The 22,699-nt window shown below is 34.8% G+C and overlaps 1 protein-coding gene across 1 annotated transcript; it reads right to left on the bottom strand.

The window, feature by feature from the left end:
• Positions 1–3,323: 3,323 nt before the first annotated feature.
• On the bottom strand, positions 3,324–22,623 carry LOC128987567 (glucagon-like peptide 1 receptor). Its single transcript, XM_054408477.1, has 14 exons — positions 22,507–22,623; positions 22,345–22,452; positions 22,183–22,290; positions 22,021–22,128; positions 21,859–21,966; positions 21,652–21,804; positions 15,879–15,973; positions 9,651–9,816; positions 9,264–9,423; positions 8,954–9,084; positions 6,089–6,180; positions 4,624–4,783; positions 3,766–4,006; positions 3,324–3,403 (listed from the first exon to the last, which is right to left on the bottom strand). The coding sequence occupies exons 1-14, from the start codon at positions 22,621–22,623 to the stop codon at positions 3,324–3,326; spliced, it is 1,827 nt and encodes a 608-aa protein (XP_054264452.1).
• Between the last annotated feature and the right edge of the window lie 76 nt (positions 22,624–22,699).

The following is a 22,699-nucleotide window of genomic DNA, read 5'->3' as shown; positions in this document are numbered from 1 at the left end:
CACCGTATATGTGATTGGATTGTACCGTAATAAACGTCTATTTGATGTGCTAAAGCTCATTCTCTGGTTACAAGAACATTGTTTACAGTGTAAAACTTAATATTATTTCCTTGTAACTTGAACTCTGCCACGAGGTATGTGAACGGATGAGTACTTTGCCTGGCAGAGTTACAAAGACATTGTATGATTCCACGAATTTGTATGATTGTAGCTCAGGTTCGAAATTCCTAGTTATGACATATTTCAAATATTTGCGGCTTTTAAGCATTGCTTAAAACATAGACGATACACTAAATCTTTATAAAGTATTGGCAACATTTAACTATAAGAGAAGGCAACACAAGTGTCCTATAGTTATATTTTGTTTGGTAGTAAAAAAATGTTTCAATCTACCAGACAAAAAGTGTTAATAAATAAGTTTTTTTTTCTGCTGGTATTGTAAAGTAAAGACAAGAGTAGTATATTAAAAAATTTGAAATAGGTATTTTGTTTTAATAAAGCTTTCTGCAATCATGTTTATTTTTAGAATTACTAATGAATTCCAATTCTGGGAAATATTGCAGTTACTTTGACAGAAACTATTTCCGAAACTACACGTTTAATGTCTTCGTTAATTACTTTTTTGTGTTACATTATACTTTACAAATACTTTTCTTTGCTAAGGTTTGATTAATAATAATAATTTTATTATCCTTAGGGTATTACTGACATATTTTAAGTATTTTGTTTTTAAAATTGTTTGATCGTACAAATTTAAAAGCTACGTCATGAATTTATAATAACGATTTGCATATTCTGTTTGAATTGTTTTATAACTTGTCATGATTAATCAATATGTCCTTTTTTAAAGTAACGATTATTTATTCTGAAGATGTCCTTTGTAAAATCTCATGGTATATTACTAGGAGAGGTTGTGATAACATAATGACGTGATCATTGCCCTGTCACGTGAGTAAATCAACGAGTATGTAGTTAAGTCAAATCTGTTTAAAAAAATAAAAGAGGTGTGCTAAATATATAATAATAGATCAAGAGCCCGAGATGCCCTGAAGGGCAACGCATAATGCTTCGATGTGGGGCCTTGATGGATTGAATGTAAGGCTGCTGCCACCTAACCACACTGTTTAATCTATCAAAAGATAGAACCATCTTAATAATCTTAACTTTTTTCAGCTTAGAATTCCACGTAATAATCATTCAACGAAATATTTCAAGTAAATATGCATCACAGTTGCACAGCGATTATACATGAGAATTTGTAATAAAACTAAAGAAGGCGGTGATTTTTTCTTAGTTTTAACGATAAGTGGGTGGTCAACTTTCTGTGCCTTTAACAAATCTTTGTTTAGCGCAGTTTCGATAGGTTGTTTTTTTCTATGCTATTTTTTCTTTGTTGGCAATTCTGTGAAAATGAGACATCAAACTATCTCTGTTCTGTTCAGATTTCTCTGCATCACTTCAAACTAAGAGTTATTTCCGTAAACTTTGCACTAATGCAGAGTTTTCCCTGTTTGATGTTTGAATAACGAAGTGTTGACAAACTTTGAAGTAGCGATATACTTTCCATTGACCGAACTTTACCTAAAGAAACGATTTACTAAGAAAATTCTTATCAAGATTATATTTTATTCTACAACGTTTCTGATATACTAATTAATAATTAATAAGTAACAAGGTGTTTTATTGATAAAGATCCCTACAGTGAATGTTGGTGAAAATAAAATATTTGTTTTGAAATTCACTTATATTTTTATTTACAAAACATATGTAAAATCTAAAAATAATTAACGCTTTTTCACATTGATAACAACACTGTTGGTGAGTCGAAGTGTTTAACAATGTTAAATATTACGGGTTGCATGCAAATTCTGTTTTTTAATTCTGACACAACATGTTCAAATTTAGTACATTAAGACATTATATTGTCTTGGCCAAAACAAATTATCAAAATAAATACAAAAATACAAATTTTACATTGGCTTTGATATTGACACATTTAGACATTTAAAAAAGATTTGTCCTTTTATGCAACAATTAGTAATTAGAAATGTGGTACACGCAAGAAAATAATGGAACTTGTTGTCTGTACATATCGTTCGTAGAACATGAATATTGTTATAATACGAGTATTATTTCAATTAATATGATGTGTTTCGTTTATGCCCCAACAACCTTGAACATGTAATATATTGTAGAATTCATTTTATTGCTCTTTGTACTACGTTAGTTTTTTTATCAACATTAACATTATTATTAATCTCGTTTAATAAACAAAATATTTATTACAATTTGTTTTTATTGCCATGTAGTATTATTTTTGATTGCATAGTTTGTGTCTTATATCATCTATATATAAACTTAAGATTAACATTAATCCCAATTAACATAAGCATAAGATTGATTTTCAATCTTATTAAAGAAAGTGATTGTTCATTTTTAAATCATACGAATTATGACTTTTAAATAGTTAGCGTCATATTTTTATAATATGAAATCAGAATCTTCTCTTTATCGTTATATTCTTTAATGGTTACCCTTAGCTCTTGCTCATTACATTGGCATCTATCAACAAAATAATTCGAGTTAAAATTTGATTTTTTATAATAAAAAATTAAGTTACAATAAATTAATATAAAATACATTTTGACAGTTATTTGATTGATTTCTGAAATTTTATGTTTTTTGATAAAACTTACGACTATCACAAACTATTCAGAGGAGAATAACATCAAAATATAAATAATGTACACAATAGAGTTTTACTTAGATTCATGCAGTTAATGAGCGTGGATACAGTCATCATACATATTTTTTACACACATATATTCCTTAGTTTATACATATTTAAATTTACCATTTAGAGTATTTACAGAATAGTACCAAACTCATGCTGTTGTATCAGGTAAAATGTGTAAAGAATATATTACAAAAATAGTCACATTTTCATTGTAACAAACGTATTAAAACTTATTAATGTTACAAAATCTTAAAAAAGTATCGTTATAACAAGTTGTTTTCCAATACAAAATATAGTCCACTTTAATCCTAGCTTTTCCATGAATTTAAAATTTTATTGTAGACAAACCATGATACAAATTCTAAATCATATGAGTTAATGGACAATTTATCTTGTTCTATTCTCTATCTTCCAATGATCCACATTATAGACCTGAAACAAACAAACTTAATCAGATGAACACAAACCCTTACAACGCTACTTGTAATCATTACTAGATTCCCACACAAATATATTGCAATTAAATACAAGTTATAGAATTATGAAAATACAAAATATATAGAAATGATTGCTCACCAGATGACCGTCATATGTGTGGGAGGGAGACTGAGCCTGCGTTGGCGTCGTTGGTGACACTAGACATCATTGTAGTGGCACATGCATCCTCTGGAATCACAACTTATTGTTGGTAAGCGAAAGTAAAAATCACCAAATTCATGGCACTAACTAAAATCATTAACTTTTGCATCGTGGCAGTGGAATTAGCCCAGTTCAAATGTATGCAAGTTTACTTAAACCACTACCTAACGCATTATTGTCTGCATTACAGAGAGAATTTATTGGCCCCCAAATGTCCAACTGAAGCTTTACTGCATATTATTACTGTGGGAGTAAGAGCTGCCATGAACCATAGTTGCGCATTAAACTTGCCATACCGTACCACTTAGGAATCTAGATTTCGTTAACATCCTATAAGACCCATATACTGTTGACTTAACTACAGCCGCTTAGTACTACTACATACATACTTTCTCGATTGCAGCCGTTGCCGTAGCGTCTGCTAGAGTGGCGGCGGCCAAACATCCTCGCCAGGTAGGACCCTGAGCCGCCTGAGCCCTGGGAGGGGTGGGAGTGGCGATGGTGGGGGAACATGTTGAGAGGGAGGGAAGCAGCACGGGCCCTCCACAGTGGCAACCCTCTCCACTGCTTTCCGATCTCAGACCTCACTTCACCATTCAGAATACAGTACAGGATCGCAACAAGGAACCCCTGTAATATTTTTATTTTAAAGTAAACGATAAGCTTTGTTTCAATCAGTCGTAACAATAAATTTAAATAAATAATCTAGTTAGACTGGGAAAAACAAACATCAACTTAAAAGAACCGATTATCGTTAGGAGTTTTTTAACCAAAGAATTATTGAGCCTTGTTTGTATTCTCCCTACCCATCGCTGCCATTACTTTTACCTTCTGCCACAAATATCTCGCCCTCGATCATTGTCGAATGGTTATTGTAACACAGCTAGCAGTCAGCTCACGAAGTCATCTGTTTCCGCCGCCCTTTCTGGTTTGATTTATACCAACTGGTTAAAATTTGTAATATCGTATTTTTTATCAAGTGTCTTACCTAAGTGTATAGTAATAGTTTTATCTTTTATCGTAAAGAGCTTTTGCTTAAACCATTAAAATGTGTTCAAAGTTATTGTTATGAAATTTTTAAACGCCTCAGTTGATGCTTTCATACTGGATTTAATTAAATATATCGTTCACTAAGTTTCATGATCAGAAAAATTGTTTTAATTTGTTGATTAACTGAACACGAACCGATTATTTGAGGGGGTGGGTTGTAAATACTTTACAGTTGATGAACATTTTAATCCACATACCTGAAACGACGTAAATAGTTGGTCAATAAAGAGCCAGACGATCTCAACGTTCTCTTCCACTCCGATGTAGGACATGATGAGGAACACGATGTAGTGGACCCCGAACAGCGGAACCAACACCAGCGTGGACTTTGCCCATCTCCTGTACACACGGAACACACTGGCAAACACACGTCGTACTCGTTAGTGTCACAACTGACACACTACGACTGTAATAAGTAGTACGAGCCTCAAAAGCAACATTGGACGTAAGAGTGATTTCAAACAAAAATAATGAAATACACACATTTACGCCGTAATACCAAACACAAGTTGACAAAATCAATCGAAACCTTGAGTGATACAGTCTGGCAAACTCAGGTAAAAAATATAGCAACTGGCACACACACTAAATTCCAGACCAAGGCCAAAATTTTATATTACACATATAGAGTCTCCCAATGCAGCACATAGTGTAAACAAGACACACATATTACACATTGTACACGCATACCTTACTTATCTGCGGCACGAAAAAAGATTCACAAACATAACACGTCGTAGGTTTTTTGCAAAAAAACACATTCTAAATTAAACAAACAAGTACACACTACACAGTGTAGATGAGGGCCTTACAAGCAGAACACAGAGGGCCTGTGTAGTAGTTATTGGTACAAATAAAGACTATAACAAACAAGGCAATGTTTCAGACGAGAGTAGTAAAGCCATACAAGCAACACACGGTGTAGTTGTAAGTGATACAAATAGACACTAAAACAAACAAGGAAATGTTGTACACGAGAGTAGTAAAGCCATGCAAGCAACACATGGTGTAGTTGTAAGTGATACAATCAGACACTAAAACAAACAAGGAAATGTTGTACAAGATAGTAGTAAAGTTATGCAAGCAACACATGGTGTAGTTGTAAGTGATACAATCAGACACTAAAACAAACAAGGAAATGTTGTACACGAGAGTAGTAAAGCCATGCAAGCAACACATGGTGTAGTTGTAAGTGATACAAATAGACACTAAAACAAACAAGGAAATGTTGTACACGAGAGTAGTAAAGCCATGCAAGCAACACACGGTGTAGTTGTAAGTGATACAAACAGACGCTAAAACAAACAAGTTAAAATAGCAGACGATAGAAAATTTGTTCTGATAAAAATAGCGTATTTTTAGAGAATTAATTAGTAAAAAAATCAAGATTATTTCCCATTTAGAGTGAATCATGACCCAGCTTTACAACCTTTCTTACGGATAGTAAATTTTTATTCCACATTGTTAAATTTTATATTTTATATTTGACATTTGGTTGATCAAAAGATTTTTTTATTTGGTCCCAATTGATTTTCGTAACAATACTTTTGTTATTAAAACAAATTAAACGCAATGTATATGCTGATAAATTGGTGTTGCCATGTGTTTTCTGTATGAGTAGGTTGTTTTATAACATTTCAAAGAAAGTATCATGCTTATTACCTGTACCTAAACCTGCGTGATTCCTCTGATATTGCAGCCATCAGTTTTGACAACAGAAGCCTCACGATATTTATAAATAGGACGAAGTTTACCTGGAATATAATAAATGTAAGTGATTGTACTCTTGTAGGAGTGAATGTGATTTTTAAATGGGTCATTCACAATAAGGACACCATGTGTGTATACATATATTGGTAATCTTAGCCATTTATTATTGTAATTATTTCAAGACTTAATGTCTGCTGTAACTAGACATTTTGATTATCTGGATGAGTATTATATTTCTTATTATTACTTATATTACTACGAAATATATTGTTTGGACACTATTGTTACAGAGTTTTTATAACTGTCGTAGAACTAATGTGATAAATAATGTATACTTCGACGTATAAAATATTAACTAGTTATGATCTGTATTAATGAACATTAACAACATTGTAGGATAGATTAGCATTGAATGTAAAAATGCTAATACGTTACAGCATTTTAAACTTTCCTTACGGCTTAAGTTTAGGTAAGACCGATAGCAAGTTTTTAAACCAGGTCAGGTTTAAAACAAATACTAAAATTTTAACCGGGATAATTTAGATTTTATTTTCATAAAAGGTCTGTGAGTAATGGAAAGTTCTCAAATTATTAAATTTATAATGGCTCTACTTAATAAAATATGTATACATTTGTTCACAAGTAACCACGCAAATGTTTAGAGCTTTCTATTTTTTCAGTTTATTAATATTCTGAATCACCCTCATAGCATTCGCAATATTACTATAACCAAAGAATAATATCAGAATGGAGACAAGTAGGCAGAGACCTCTGTTATTGTAAACGCAAACTTCCTCCAAATATCTTAATAGTATCAGAGTAAAGTGTGAGCCAAAAGTTTACTAACTTTGTTTTCCTGCCACTACTTTCCAATAACCTAAGTTTTAAAAGTGGATAAACGTTTGGGCTCGGTCCAATATAACACTCCAGTATTTTGCTATAATGAAACGCCCCAGCAATTCACCCCACTGTAGTTTGCAAGCCATGTTGTTCTCAACTCCAATTGTTGTATCGCATGAAAGGTTTATGATAACGGAATTCCCGCGCTTCCCCGCTGTACGCAGCCTTTTTTATGCGAACAGTTTCAACACATAAGGTATTTGGTGCACTAGAAATATCAGTAATTTTGTTAAATATCTTGCAGATCATAAAATGATAACGGTTATACTATAGATTTACTGTATGATGCCAGACAAAAAGTATGTAGTATTTAACAGAACTATTGGAACAAAAAGTGTGCTTTGACATGAAACGAATATTTACAGTAATTCATACGACAAATCTAAATAAAATGGTATTATTTTTTTGATTGCTCACTAACATATCAACATACATACAATAAACCCCTTAATGGGGTTCTCTGTAAAATCCTTTACCACCTGTCCTACTAAACCAATTATAACGATTTACTTATTTCCTAAATAAAATATTTGAAAACACAAAGTCTTTAATTTGTTTCAAGATGCTAAAGCAGCTTATATTGGTAAAAAATTTAAATTTGTAATCTACAAACTGATTACATTCATACCTCCAATAAATTTTTTTACGACAGTCAAATTCAAATATAGTAACATGAAAATTAAATTTAAATTAGCTTCGGTACCTACTTTATTTATATTTTTCTGATTGAAATGGTAAACCACTCTAAATAACCTATACAGTATCTAAAAACGACGTGATTCAGATACTGTAAATAAGTAGATTTATTCTTATAATAAATGTCTAAAAACATTCGTGTTTTTTTATTATTTTCATATCGAGATGTTTTCTTGAGTGTTTTAAAGGCATTTCATTATTCAATAAGCCCTGAAACACGGTATTTAAAAATTTGACTTGGTGAAATGGGTGCTTTTTCACCCAAACAAATTTTTATATACCTGCCATTTTGGCTAGGGGTGACATATTGACTTCAGGTTTGCACCATTGCTTATGTCTTGACAAACCCTTCAAAATAAGGGGTCACTCAATAGGAGTTTTAATTAAAAAAAAAGTCACCCCACCAGCTACCCTGTTAAAGGGGTTAAAAAATATTTGTGATGCAAACAATTTCGGATCCTTTGTTAAAATTAAATGTCACGAACAGAATATTTCTATCTATTTCTGTTAAAAAATGCAGATTTGTCCCATATTTGTGAAATTGGTTCTTTTTCTCATTAATAAACATTTTGGATACCTCCCATTTTGGCTAGGGGTGAGATATCCACTTCGGGTTTGCGTCATCGTGTTTCTTTTGATAACCCCTTCAAAATTAGGGGTAACTCAATAGGGGTTGCTGTTTGAAAAAAAATAAGTCATTCCCTACCCCCTACCCTGTCAGGGAGGTTAAAACGTACTTTTGATGTAAAAAATTTCAGATCCTTTGTTAAAAACAAATGCCACGAACATAATATTTCTATTTATTACGGTAAAAAAATACAGATTTGTTTCCATATTTGTGAAATTGGTGCTTTTTTTCATTAATCAAATTTTGGAATACCTGCCATTTTGGCTAGGGGTAAGATATCCACTTCAGGTTTGCGTCATTGTATTTCTTTTAACAACCCCTTTGAAATGAGGGGTGAATAAATAGGGGTTGCTATTTGAAAAAATAAGTCACCCCCTACCCTCTACCTTGTTAGAGGGGTTAACATATATTTTTGATGTAAAAATGACGGATCCTATGTTAAAAATCAATGCCACAAACAGAATATTTCTCTCTATTTCGGTGTAAAAAATATAGATTTGTTTCAATACTTAATTTACACACTGTATAATTACAACAAATGAATTAGGTGATAAAATAGCAATAAAGATACAAAGTGTCATGTGTCTACTTACCAGTATAGAGACGGTAGTGGGGACCTTGATGAGCAAGAAGTAGTTAGGGTTGTTGTTGGTTGTCCAGCACAGGGTGTTCTCCCATAACATTCGAACAGTCACCCAGGGTACAACGAACAATAGAGGCAGACCTGCAATGTAGAGTGTAAGGGTCATAACTTTGTCATCCAGTCTAATAAGTAATATTTCGTATTGTGGTTGAATTTTACGTAAACTATTTAGAACTACTTTATATCTATTTACAACGTGTAAATCATAATAATCTATTAATTTCTATAATACAACTATGTATTAGCAATGCAATACCTACCCCACCCTAGGACAACGTATACAGTGATGGCGGATGTATCTGAGAATACCGCTAGGAATATGAGGTTGTGAAGGTAGATGCCTTCCATCAGAATCCACGAGTAGTTGACCATGATGAAGTATTGCCAGAGACTCATGATCAACTTGCATTGCCAGTTTTGCTAGTCACAACAGTAACATTAATTTACGTAGGGAAAATTGTAACAGCTGTGTAGGGTTATTTTAATAAAGGATGCAATACGGCTAGAAGATAAAATACTATATTGTTGTAATTGAAATTAGGCTAAATTTGCTTAATACTTTGTTTATTATCTATAACTTAATCAAATTAATGTTCCATATCTGTTTAGCAAGATCTCACTATGTATTTCCTGTATGCAGCATGTACCTCATTCTCATGCAAGAAGTAAGCTTCTCCCTCCCAGAAGGCGAGGTCCGAAGGCAGGCCGACCCCTCGTACAAACAACGCGTCCTTCAGCAGAGTGGTGAAGGCGCGCATCATGAACGACACGAACAGATGCATGTGCAGCTTGTTGCGGGGACAGCGGAGTTTCCTGACAACCGAGGAAGACGTCACACATGGGATGGTAACAATTGTAATAATGTAATATTGTTTAGAATTAGACAATATTGAAGTAGTTAAATAAGAAATGATGTATTGTAGACCCTTGGGGAGGAAGCTGGTCTAGTAATTAGAGTTCCTGAGGTCCCGGGTTCAAATCCCGCCAAATCTTCAATGGATTTTATCTAAGTGATAATGCTGCAACCCCTAGGTCTAGCCTGAATTAATGTGAAAAACAATGCCAGGCTCGTGCCTAGCGTCCTAGGACAAAAAAAACTACAGTTTTTGTCCTAGGACCCTTGATGACTAACGAAATAGTTTTATTGCAAAAATAATACATTTGAACATTTACGGAAATTTTCAAAAAATATCATCTTACGAATGGTTGAAGCGCGGAGTAATGAAATTAACTAAGAGAAATAAAACATTGGACTGTTTTGTAGGAGTAAAATGTGACACACTATATTTTCTTGATTTAATTTGAACGAGTAGAATCCTTTATTCAAACAAAGATTGTTTTAAAATTAGTTTGAGTCACGATTTACCAAGTATAGAGTCAAGGCCTGGTGATAAATTGAATATAGATTTAAAAAATGCTTGCTTTATCGTGCCTGACTTGACGTTTCAAAGTCAAGTATAAAAACCAGATAGTACCAACCCTAATTGTATTAGGACTGTATTAAACCAACTACCATCCGTATACAAAGCAGACCCCTAGATACACAACAAAGAAGCTGCAATAAATTAGAATGTTTATGTTCACCTGAATATGCCTATATATATATATATATATATCTGTTTTAATACCGTACAGTATATAGATTAATGAGAATTCATTAGTTTTGATTCAAAGTATATTATTTAATTCAGATACAGTTATAAAGCAAGAACCTTCAAAATATTTACAATTCAAAGTCAATAAACCAACAGATGTTAATTATAACATCTGCTTAATATTACAACATCTCTCCTTTTTAGTTGCCCTCGTATCTTTTCACAGGTTTCACGATTCTTCCAAACCTTGTTCTAACTTCTTCATTAGATTGGAGACTTGGTTGTGAATGAGAAGGATTGTTATTGTTTACAAACAGCCTTGTATTGAAAGTTGGTGTACTGGTATTTCTAGAGACTTGTCTTGGTGCTTTCTGATTACTCTGATTAGTGTTGTTGGTTTGAGAGGTAGGGGTTTTGAGTAAGCTCCGTTCATTGTTTAAGTCTATAGGAGTTTTCGGAGACTGATCGTTATTTTTAGAGAAAGGAAGTGGAGTAATACTTGCTGATTGTTCAGGACTGGTTTGGCTTTTGTACGGAATCAAGTGGTATCTGTTTCGGCGTACTGTGTTTCTTTCAGTATTTACCCAATAAGATCTTTGCTCATTGGCTAGGTTTGTTATTGTACCCTGACGTTTTAGATCTTTGATCCACACTTTTTGTCCTCGTTGCAACTGGGGTAAATCCCTGGTACCGTGATGCTTATCATATTGATTTTTGTAGGATTCTCTGTATTTTTCCTCCCTCTTCTTGAAACTGGATAAGTCAGGTCTTTCAGAAAGCTTCTGTGGCAATACAGGTAAATTATCTCGTAACCTCCTGTTGAACAAAAGTTGTGCTGGGCTAAGCCCGTTGGCTGTAAGGGGTGTGTTCCTGTAGGATAGGAGTGCAAGGTAAGGGTCTTCTTTGTTCTTTCGTAAGACACTTTTAGCTATTTTTACAGCAGCTTCTGCAGAGCCGTTACTTTGATGATGTCCGGGACTGCTTGTTGTTAGTTTGAAGTTGTACTTTTGTGCAAAAACTTTAAACTCAGAATTTTCTAAGCATGTCCGCTGGGAAGCAAACTGAGTTCCACAGTCTGATCTAAGTTCGACAGGTATTCCGTGGCGACAAAAAATTGATTTGCATTTCTCTATTATCTCACTTGTAGTTAATGTTTTTAATGTTGCTATTTCAAAGTATCGACTGTAACAGTCTGTCATTACTAGAAACCAAGTCCCATTAATTTTGAATAAATCGATGCATGCTTTCTCCCATGGACGAGAAGGAATTTCAGATGTCATTAGTGGTTCATGATGCTGGGATCTAAATTCTGTGCATTTAGGACACTCATTAACCGTTTGTTCTATGTCCGAAGATATACCTGGCCACCACATGCTGTGACTTGCTCTAAGTCGGCATTTACTGATTCCAAAATGTCCGGAATGAATTCTATTTAGCATATCAAGTCTTAGGTCACTAGGAATAATGAGTCTATCTCCTTTCAGCAAAACACCTTCACAGAAGGAAATTTCGTGGCGGACTGGGAAGTAAGGTTTTAATGCATTAGGCAATTTGGATTTGTCCGGCCATTCAGAGGAGCAAAACTGCTGAATTCTTCGGAGAATCGGGCATGATTTTTGTGCATCACATATTTTCTGGATTATAGCATCGGTTGTACCCAAATTTGTAATTACTGAACTAACAGCAAATTCAACTTCTTTTTCTAAGTAGTATGATTCTTTAGAAGGCAGAGGGCTTCTTGAAAGACAGTCGGCTGTCGCAAGATGTTTTCCTGGAGTGTATGTAACTCTATAGGAGTATCTCATAAGTCTTAGACGTAGTCTCTGAATACGGGGTGTTAGGTCATTCAAATCTTTGTTTGTTAGAATACTAACGAGAGGTTTGTGGTCTGTTTCAATGATTATGTCTTTGCCAATTATGTATTGTTTTAGTTTATCACAGCTCCAGGTTACAGCAAGGGCTTCTCTTTCTATATTGGAGTAGTTTTTTTCGCTCTCAGTAAGTGTTCTTGAGATGTATGAAATAGGTTTCCATTTGTTGTCTACTTGTTGCTGAAAGAGTACTCCACCAAGACCTGTTTGAGATGAGTCAGCAGACACCATGGTAGGGCGGCTAGAATCATAGAACGCCAGTTGGGGAGCGGAAGCAAGAAGTGACTTTATCTCTTCAAAGGCTATATTTTGTGTTTTGCCCCAAACAAATTCATTTCTTGTACTTAAAAGGTCTGTAATTGGTTTAAGTATTTGGCTTTTATTTGGAATATATTTTCCTACAAAATTTACCATTCCAATAAATCTTTGCACACCTGCTATGTTAGTAGGAGGAGGCAATTTTGTTATGGCTTCCACCTTTGATTCATCAATTTTGATACCATCCCTTGATAATTGGTGGCCTAAAAATGTGAGAGACTTTTGTGAAAACTGGCACTTGCCTTTATTTAGAGTAAAGCCTGCATTTTGAAGCTTTCCAAGTACTTCTTCAAGAGCATGATCGTGTTCTTCTTTGGTTTTTCCCCAAACAATGATATCATCCATATGAGCGACTGCATTCTTTTGTCCATTGAGGGTCTTGTTCACTAACTGTTGGAAAATCTCTGGTGCTGAACTTATACCAAAGGGCAATTTTAAAAACTTGAAACGACCGAATGGCGTTAAGAAAGTGGTCAAATCTTGTGATGTCTCATCTAAACTGACTTGCCAGAATCCGTGGTTGGCGTCTAATTTTGAATATAGCGTTGCTCCAGAGATTTGAGCTAGAGTTACATCAACTGGTTGGATAGGATAGTATCTTCGCTTTACACTCCGGTTTAATTTTGATAGGTCTACACAAATGCGAACTGTATTGGAATCTTTCTTGGGAACAACAACCATTGGAGCACACCAATCTGTTGCATGGTGGACTTCAGCTATGACTCCCATGGAGATCATGTTTTTCAATTCTTCTTTTGTAGCCTGCCACAGAGGCAAGGGGATCCGGCGAGGGGCATTGATAGCATAAGGAACGACATTATCTTTTAGTTCGACTTTATACTTTTCAGTAACATTCCCTAAGCCATTGAAAAGTTTTGGGTAATTAGCGAACCACGAGTTAGAACTTATTTCATTTATTCTAGATACAAGCTGGAGCTTTTCAATTGCTGGTTTTCCTAAAAGAGGAACAGAAGTCCCTTTAGAAACATATATTGTTTCATAGCATGTTGTATTCTTGTATGACATTTTGACAGTAGCCATCCCTAAAATTGACAGATCTTGCCCATTAGCCCCTTTAAACTGTTTAAGGGTAGGCGACAATCTAATTCTTCTGTTTAATTTAATGTCTGATGGCACGACTGTTACATCTGCTCCTGTATCTATTTTGAATGCAACACTGTCACTGTCATTGATATTTAATAATACTGTCCATGGATCAGTAGGCCTAGATGAATAAATTTGGCTTGGAGTCACCGAACCAATAAAGTCTTGTGATTCAGGGTTTAGATTATCAATTGATTTAAAATCGTCAGTTTCAACATGGTTTACGTTTTTTGATCGACAAACTTTTGAGAAATGTCCAACTTTACCACAGAGTTTACATGTGTGGTTTCTAGCAGGGCACAAATACTTTTGGTGAGATGGAGTCAAACCACACCAAAAACAAGATTTGATATTTTTATGAATGGCTTTAGCATTATTGGGTTTGTTAGGAAAAGTATCATTTTGTGAACTAAATTGATTAGTACTTTGGTTTGCATGGGAATGGTTGGAAAAGTTAGGATTCATTTTAGTGATTGTGTCTACTTCAGAGTGTGATAGTTCATGCTTTTGCTTATTTAGTTCCTCAGACTTCCGAATAGTGTTTACAGCAAAGTCAAGTTTTAGGTCATTTTCTAACTGAAGACGATCGCTAAGGGGTTCGTCATGCATACCAACTATCAAGACCATTAAAATCATTTCCTCTTCAATCTGTCCCCATTCACAACTTTTTGCTAGAGAATGAAGAGCAGTTACAAAGTCTTCTATAGACTCTGTTGATCCTTGTTTACGCTTTAAAAATTTAGCTCTTTCAAAAATTATATTCTTTTTTGGAATGAAATACTGTTCAAACCTATTCAAAACAACATTGTAATTGTTGATATCTGATTCATTTAGTTTAAATGAATCGAGTATTTGTTCTCCCTTTTCTCCCATGCAGTAAATAAGCATATCTACCTGTGTTATGCCGCTGGCTTCTTTAAGGCCGCTCAATGAATGGTATCTTCCAAAACGTTTTCTCCATCTTGGCCATTCACTGGGTTTGAATGTAAAAGGTTCTGGTGGTTTCACATTTAGGGAAATTGCAGCTTCATGAGGCACATTAAGGGAAACATTAGGTTCATTCGACGACTGCGCCATGTTTTAATACCGTACAGTATATAGATTAATGAGAATTCATTAGTTTTGATTCAAAGTATATTATTTAATTCAGATACAGTTATAAAGCAAGAACCTTCAAAATATTTACAATTCAAAGTCAATAAACCAACAGATGTTAATTATAACATCTGCTTAATATTACAACAATATCTTTGATCATACATTCGTATTATACTTAGCTTTTCTTCACAATAAAATAATACATTTCTCAAACGTCCTTTTACGTTTTTATCATCCATGTTAGTAGTTAGTAGTCCAGATAGAGACATTGACGTACTTGTAACGAACGAGTCTGGAACACCAGTTCCTCTGATCAGAATAGCAATCTGTTGACTCCTACACTAGATGCTATTGAAAGCTCACTTCATCAGGAGATATGTTTGTTACAAAGGATTTACTAGCCAATATGTACAGCTTTTCTGTTCGTATTTAGAACAAATTTCGAATGATCCGTGTTTAACTTATTCACTATTTACTTACAACCAATAATTAACGCACTGTATAATTACAACAAAACCCACAAATACACAATTACAATACAAAATTACATAATTACAAAATACACATTTAATCTAAATGGAATATACTTTTTATCAAATAAAAGATTTATTCATTAAAGATGTAGCAAGAATCAAAGCTGTGACATAGTAAAAAGGTTTTAATAAATATAAAGAGTATGAAATATATATTTGTTATAAGTATACATGAAATAAAAAAAAATATATGACAAGCGTGGTTATATACGACCTCCCGTCCACTATGAACATTATTGTTGACATTTGGCTCTAGGTTTTAAATGAATACAGTAGATACGATAAACATTAATGACAGACAATAATAAATGTATATGAGGACGATGCCATTCTAGTTGAATACTATATTTACTTACTTAAAAGTAGCAAATATACAGAAAGCGACGATAAGGGTCAGTAGAGAGACACCATAGCCGACCCTGGATACAGTCTTGACCAAAGGAACATATTGCTGGAACAATAGTATACAAAGTGTAAGAGAGGTTGTAATATTAAGCTTCATTTATGTTAAAGCATTTCTGTCAATCATGTATCGCATTCCAAAATACTTTAAAAAATGTCAAACTTTACAGGTTGAGCTAGATTGTCCTACTTCTCTCATTTAAACTGACAACGCTAGAGAATATTGTGTTCAAGATGCCTGTTTGTTCAGCATTTTACGCTGCTAAATGTAAAATAAGCATTGTTTTTTACAAATTATACTTAAAATAGCGATGATTAAGGCTGGTGAAAGAGTAAGTTATATTTTTGGTTAATTCTATGAATTCAAATCCGTGTAGACAGAAGATAAGATCTATAATAATCAGTCTCGTCATAGTGTAAGAACTAAAGCATTAAGTAATAAGTAAAATAGTCAGAGTTGTATACAAATATTTGGAATATCAACGTTCTGACCATCTCTAGTCATACAAAATGAACTGTTTTATTACCTGTTTACAACTATTACGCCATTTATAAAGAAGTAATACGACATATAAATACATAGTATGTGTCAAGAGCGTGAGCGTATTTTCATAACCACAACCCTTTAGAAATGATAGGATGAATTTCAAAGGAATTTTAACTCAGTTTCCTTATAGATCGTACAAAGGTATTTGAGGATTAAGCTAGGGCATGCTCCACGCGCTTTGAAAGTGTCCCTGCTGTGTTTTTCTTTTTCATATCTTTACCGTCATAATAAGCTAAAATCATAATAAAGCCTACCACATGAATTAAAAAAAATATTTTACATACATATAAAACTTATATTAAATTAATTTCCAGATGTGGCCAATTAATCCCAATATACAGTTTAGTTCTAAGATTTTTGGTTGTCTTTTAATTTACCTTCAAAAGTAGGAATTCTTCCCGATTCTTCCCTGCCCAGCCTGTATATGAGATGACCTAAACTCTTGTTTGAATTTCAGTGAAAATAATCATTTAAAATATCGTTGTTTGAGTTTTTTATGTTTTGAGTGTTTTAAGTAGATTGATTGGCTTCAACAAAATATGGTTTCTGGATTAACGGATAAGAAGCATTGGTTTGTATTTGAATTATCATAAAACATGTGTGCAATGTATATAACTTCAATACTTACAGCCTGACCTTCTCAGGTGCCATAGCAAATTGTGGCCAATAGAGGTATTGATTTGTTTGAAAATAACATATTAGCTGGTAATAAAAATGGATCACTCTGAGCAGTTCGTGTAATGGTGTTAGATATGAAATAACGTACAGCAAATAAATTGATAAATTATAAAGCCACATTTGCAAACACTGATGTTCAACAATCAGATTGAACTCTATATTTGCTTTCGGTTATACAGGGTTAGTAAAAAGTGTGGAGACCCCCTGTTATTTTTTCAACGGTCCATACTAGAAAAACTAAACTCGGCACACCATTATGGCATGTTATGAAGTACTTTTTGGGCATAACCAACACTTGGCGTTCACCCCCAAAATGGGGGATTTTGGGGGAAACTCAAAAATTTCAAATACAAAGACCCATCGAGTGATCCCTCATTTTGTAGGTCCTGGTAAAAGAAAACCAACAACGCAAACTAGAGGTATCTATCTCATTTCAGTAAAAAATGGCAGCCATTTGAAATTCTCATAAGTTCCCAAACCCAAAATGGGGAATTTTGGGGGAAACTCAAAAATTTTTAATGATAAGCCCCATCGAGTGACCCCTCATTTAGAAGGTCATAATAAAAGAAAAGTAACAACGCAAACTATAGGTCTCTCTTAACACAGTAAAATATGGCAGCTAATTGAATATAAAATTGCTAGTTATTACTGATTTACAAAGATTTCAATCAGATTCAATTTTTTACTGGATTGAGATAGAAGCCTCTAGTTTGCGTTGTTAGTTTTCGTTTACCAGGACCTTCAAAATGAAGGGTCACTCGATGAAGCTTATCATTTAAAAATTTTGAGTTTCCCCCAAAATCCCCCATTTTGGGTTTGGTAAGCAAGTGGCTATTAGGCTTAAAAAGTACTTCATAACATGCCAAAAAGGTGTGTAGAGTTTAGTTTTCCTAGTGTGAGCCGCTACAAAATTTACAGTGGGTCTCCAGATTTGGAAAGCTGTAAGTTAAATTGAACTTCTGAGAATTTCAATTGGCTGCCATTTTTTACTGAAATGAGATAGATACCTCTAGTTTGCTTTGTTGGTTTTCTTTTACGAGGACCTTCAAAATGAGGGGTCACTCGATGGGTCTTTGTATTTGCAGTTTTTGAGTTTCCCCCAAAATCCCCCATTTTGGGGATGTACACCAAGTGACGGTTATGCCCAAAAAGTACTTCATAACATGTCATAAAGGTGTGCCGAGATTAGTTTTTCTAGTATGGGCCGTTAAAAAAATAACAGGGAGTCTCCACACTTTTTACTAACCCTGTATACATTCTTGTACTGTATTGCTGGGGGTTTTTAATTTGCTTTCAAAATTTTATTAGTATGGTCACAAAACATAGATTGTTTCTATCTATATATCAATATTGTATTATCATTACTGTATTCATCATATTACTGTACTTTATAATTAATTTATTAGTTAAACAATTATTACGGAAAGTAAATAAAAGAAACGTCTTATAACACTTAAAACATATATTTACGCTTATACTGTTACTCACAAGACGGTAAATATACAAAAACGATGGTAAGTGGTGATCGATTTCGATTGGACACTCCAATCATAATCAGACCCAATAGGCGAATGACAAGAATCTTGAATGGCGTCCCTACTTATACCCTATTGGCTACCGGAAGCACCGGCCAATACATTTTTATAAGTACAACTGGAATCAAAATGTATTTGTTCATTAATCAACTTATTTCTATCTTTACATTTTTCCTTATAAATATACAATTCTTCCCAAGCATTCATTACATATCCTTTCTTACAATTCTTTAAAATATCTAGACTATCCTCCATTTTTCCTAGTGAGTGCCCATTTTGTAACAGGTGTTGTGCGACATTTGATCTTTCCGGTTTGTTGTTCCTCCACGCAGATATGTGGTTTTTGAAGCGGTTTACGAAGTTCACAGTCTGTCCAATGTAGAAGCTATCACAATCGTTACAATTGATTTTATATATGCCCGAAGTGTCAAATTTGTTACAATCTTCTATTTTTGGATGCAGTATTTTACTCATGGTGTTCTGAGTCCTGTAGGCTATTGAAACTCCGTATTTCTTGAATCTGTTAGCAGTCCTTTGTGTTGTAGTCCCCGTGTAGCTAAATGTGATATATCTGGTGCTTTCCTCTTTTATCTCTTCTAATGTTGTTCTGCTGTGTAGTGTATTCTGTCTATCAATTTTTCTCCTCGTCTTCCTTGCGATGTCCTCTATCGTCTTGGTTCGAAATCCATTCACTTGGGCGATCTTCTTAATGGTGTCCAGTTCTTTTTTCCTATTGGCTTGGCTAAGTGGGATCTTATAGGCTCGGTACAGCATAGATCTAAAGGCTGCGGTCTTGTGGATTGTCGGATGGATAGACTTGTTGTTGATTGTAGTGTCCGTTTGCGTAGGTTTCCTGTAGATGTCAAACTCTATCTTGCTGTCTTTTCTCTCTAATGTGAGGTCCAGGAAGTTGATCGTTTTGTTTTCTTCAAACTCGTTGGTAAAGGTGAGGTTTGGGTGGTGGCTGTTTAGTGTCTGCATCATCGTTTCGTGCTCCTGCTCCTGGGCTTGTCTGAAGATAACAAGAATGTCGTCTACATATCTAACATACAGTTTTACATCATGATTCTTTCTTAAATTCATTAACATTTCTTTTTCCAACGCAGAGGTACCAAAGAGAGCTGTCCGACGTCGTGAAGAGATGCACCAGAGTGATTCCCGAAGAATGTCGACAGAAGATGAACATCCTAAATTCTAAAGCGCCCGTGATGAAAGGGATCCCAAAAATACACAAGAAGAATGTACCCATCAGACCATTAGTTAACTTTAAATGTGCTCCTACCTACAATGTTTCAAAATTGTTAGCAAGTAAGCTCAGCAATGATTTAGAATTAGAATATGTATACAATGTAAAGAATAGTTATGAATTTGTTGAACGTGTAAAGAACATAGATATAGATTCGAATAGTAGGCTAATCTCATTTGATATCGCAAATCTGTACACAAACATACCTGTATCGGAAACTGTAGATCTTGTTAAATGTAGGCTTTTGCAGAATAGTTTAGATGATGAATATGTCAATCAGATTGTAAAATTGCTTGTGACTGTTTTGAAGCAAAATTATTTTAGATTTAACAATAGATTTTACGAACAAACAGATGGTTTAGCTATGGGAAGTCCACTTTCGGCAATTTTGTCAGAAATATTTTTACAGCACCAGGAAAAAGAAATGTTAATGAATTTAAGAAAGAATCATGATGTAAAACTGTATGTTAGATATGTAGACGACATTCTTGTTATCTTCAGACAAGCCCAGGAGCAGGAGCACGAAACGATGATGCAGACACTAAACAGCCACCACCCAAACCTCACCTTTACCAACGAGTTTGAAGAAAACAAAAAGATCAACTTCCTGGACCTCACATTAGAGAGAAAAGCCAGCAAGATAGAGTTTGACATCTACAGGAAACCTACGCAAACGGACACTACAATCAACAACAAGTCTATCCATCCGACAATCCACAAGACCGCAGCCTTTAGATCTATGCTGTACCGAGCCTATAAGATCCCACTTAGCCAAGCCAATAGGAAAAAAGAACTGGACACCATTAAGAAGATCGCCCAAGTGAATGGATTTCGAACCAAGACGATAGAGGACATCGCAAGGAAGACGAGGAGAAAAATTGATAGACAGAATACACTACACAGCAGAACAACATTAGAAGAGATAAAAGAGGAAAGCACCAGATATATCACATTTAGCTACACGGGGACTACAACACAAAGGACTGCTAACAGATTCAAGAAATACGGAGTTTCAATAGCCTACAGGACTCAGAACACCATGAGTAAAATACTGCATCCAAAAATAGAAGATTGTAACAAATTTGACACTTCGGGCATATATAAAATCAATAGTAACGATTGTGATAGCTTCTACATTGGACAGACTGTGAACTTCGTAAACCGCTTCAAAAACCACATATCTGCGTGGAGGAACAACAAACCGGAAAGATCAAATGTCGCACAACACCTGTTACAAAATGGGCACTCACTAGGAAAAATGGAGGATAGTCTAGATATTTTAAAGAATTGTAAGAAAGGATATGTAATGAATGCTTGGGAAGAATTGTATATTTATAAGGAAAAATGTAAAGATAGAAATAAGTTGATTAATGAACAAATACATTTTGATTCCAGTTGTACTTATAAAAATGTATTGGCCGGTGCTTCCGGTAGCCAATAGGGTATAAGTAGGGACGCCATTCAAGATTCTTGTCATTCGCCTATTGGGTCTGATGATGATTGGAGTGTCCAATCGAAATCGATCACCACTTACCATCGTTTTTGTATATTTACCGTCTTGTGAGTAACAGTATAAGCGTAAATATATGTTTTAAGTGTTATAAGACGTTTCTTTTATTTACTTTCCGTAAATTTAATAACACGTACAATGCTGATCAAGAAGTTATTTAAACAATTATTATAGCGGTAAACCCATGACATTCATTTCGTAAGGGACTTACAGCAATTAAGGAAGAGTTTCTGAGCTCCGGGAAACGTATAACTACTTTGGTCATACGACTGGTGTAACACTGTGTGTAGTTGGTCCATGTAGCGTTGGTACCACTGTTGAAGAACCAATCTCCTGCCTCCGTGCAAACCTTGGTGGCGACTCTCTGTGACATAGAGTAATAGAGAATAACACAGTGTAACTATAGGATTGTGACTACTTTGGTCATACGACTGGTGTAACACTGTGTGTAGTTGGTCCATGTAGCGTTGGAACCACTGTTGAAGAACCAATCTCCCGCCTCCGTGCAAACCTTGGTGGCGACTCTCTGTGACATAGAGTAATAGAGAATAACACAGTGTAACTATAGGATTGTGACTACTTTGGTCATACGACTGGTGTAATACTGTTTGTAGTTGGTCCATGTAGCGTTGGTCCCACTGTTGAAGAACCAATCTCCCACCTCCGTGCAAACCTTGGTGGCGACTCTCTGTGACATAGAGTAATAGAGAATAACACAGTGTAACTATAGGATTGTGACTACTTTGGTCAAACGACTGGTGTAATACTGTTTGTAGTTGGTCCATGTAGCGTTGGAACCACTGTTGAAGAACCAATCTCCCGCCTCCGTGCAAACCTTGGTGGTGACTCTCTGTGACATAGAGTAATAGAGAATAACACAGTGTAACTATAGGATTGTGACTACTTTGGTCATACGACTGGTGTAATACTGTGTGTAGTTGGTCCATGTAGCGTTGGAACCACTGTTGAAGAACCAATCTCCCGCCTCCGTGCAAACCTTGGTGGCGACTCTCTGTGACATAGAGTAATAGAGAATAACACAGTGTAACTATAGGATTGTGACTACTTTGGTCATACGACTGGTGTAATACTGTGTGTAGTTGGTCCATGTAGCGTTGGTCCCACTGTTGAAGAACCAATCTCCCACCTCCGTGCAAACCTTGGTGGCGACTCTCTGTGACATAGAGTAATAGAGAATAACACAGTGTAACTATAGGATTGTGACTACTTTGGTCATACGACTGGTGTAATACTGTGTG

Source organism: Macrosteles quadrilineatus, unplaced genomic scaffold, assembly GCF_028750875.1.
Source record: "Macrosteles quadrilineatus isolate MER2022 unplaced genomic scaffold, UCM_ALF_1.0 Scaffold_2__2_contigs__length_208266976, whole genome shotgun sequence".
Classification (NCBI taxonomy): domain Eukaryota; kingdom Metazoa; phylum Arthropoda; class Insecta; order Hemiptera; family Cicadellidae; genus Macrosteles; species Macrosteles quadrilineatus.
This window is presented reverse-complemented; position numbering and strand designations above follow the sequence as displayed.

Bases quoted from the DNA above. Each gene is read 5' to 3' on its own strand.
- LOC128987567 (XM_054408477.1), bottom strand. From the start codon at position 22,623: ATGTCACAGAGAGTCGCCACCAAGGTTTGCACGGAGGTGGGAGATTGG. The intron at 21,967-22,020 runs GTAGTCACAATC...TCTATGTCACAG, and splicing joins ACACCAGTCGTATGACCAAA to AGAGTCGCCACCAAGGTTTG. The intron at 21,805-21,858 runs GTAGTCACAATC...TCTATGTCACAG, and splicing joins ACACCAGTCGTATGACCAAA to AGAGTCGCCACCAAGGTTTG.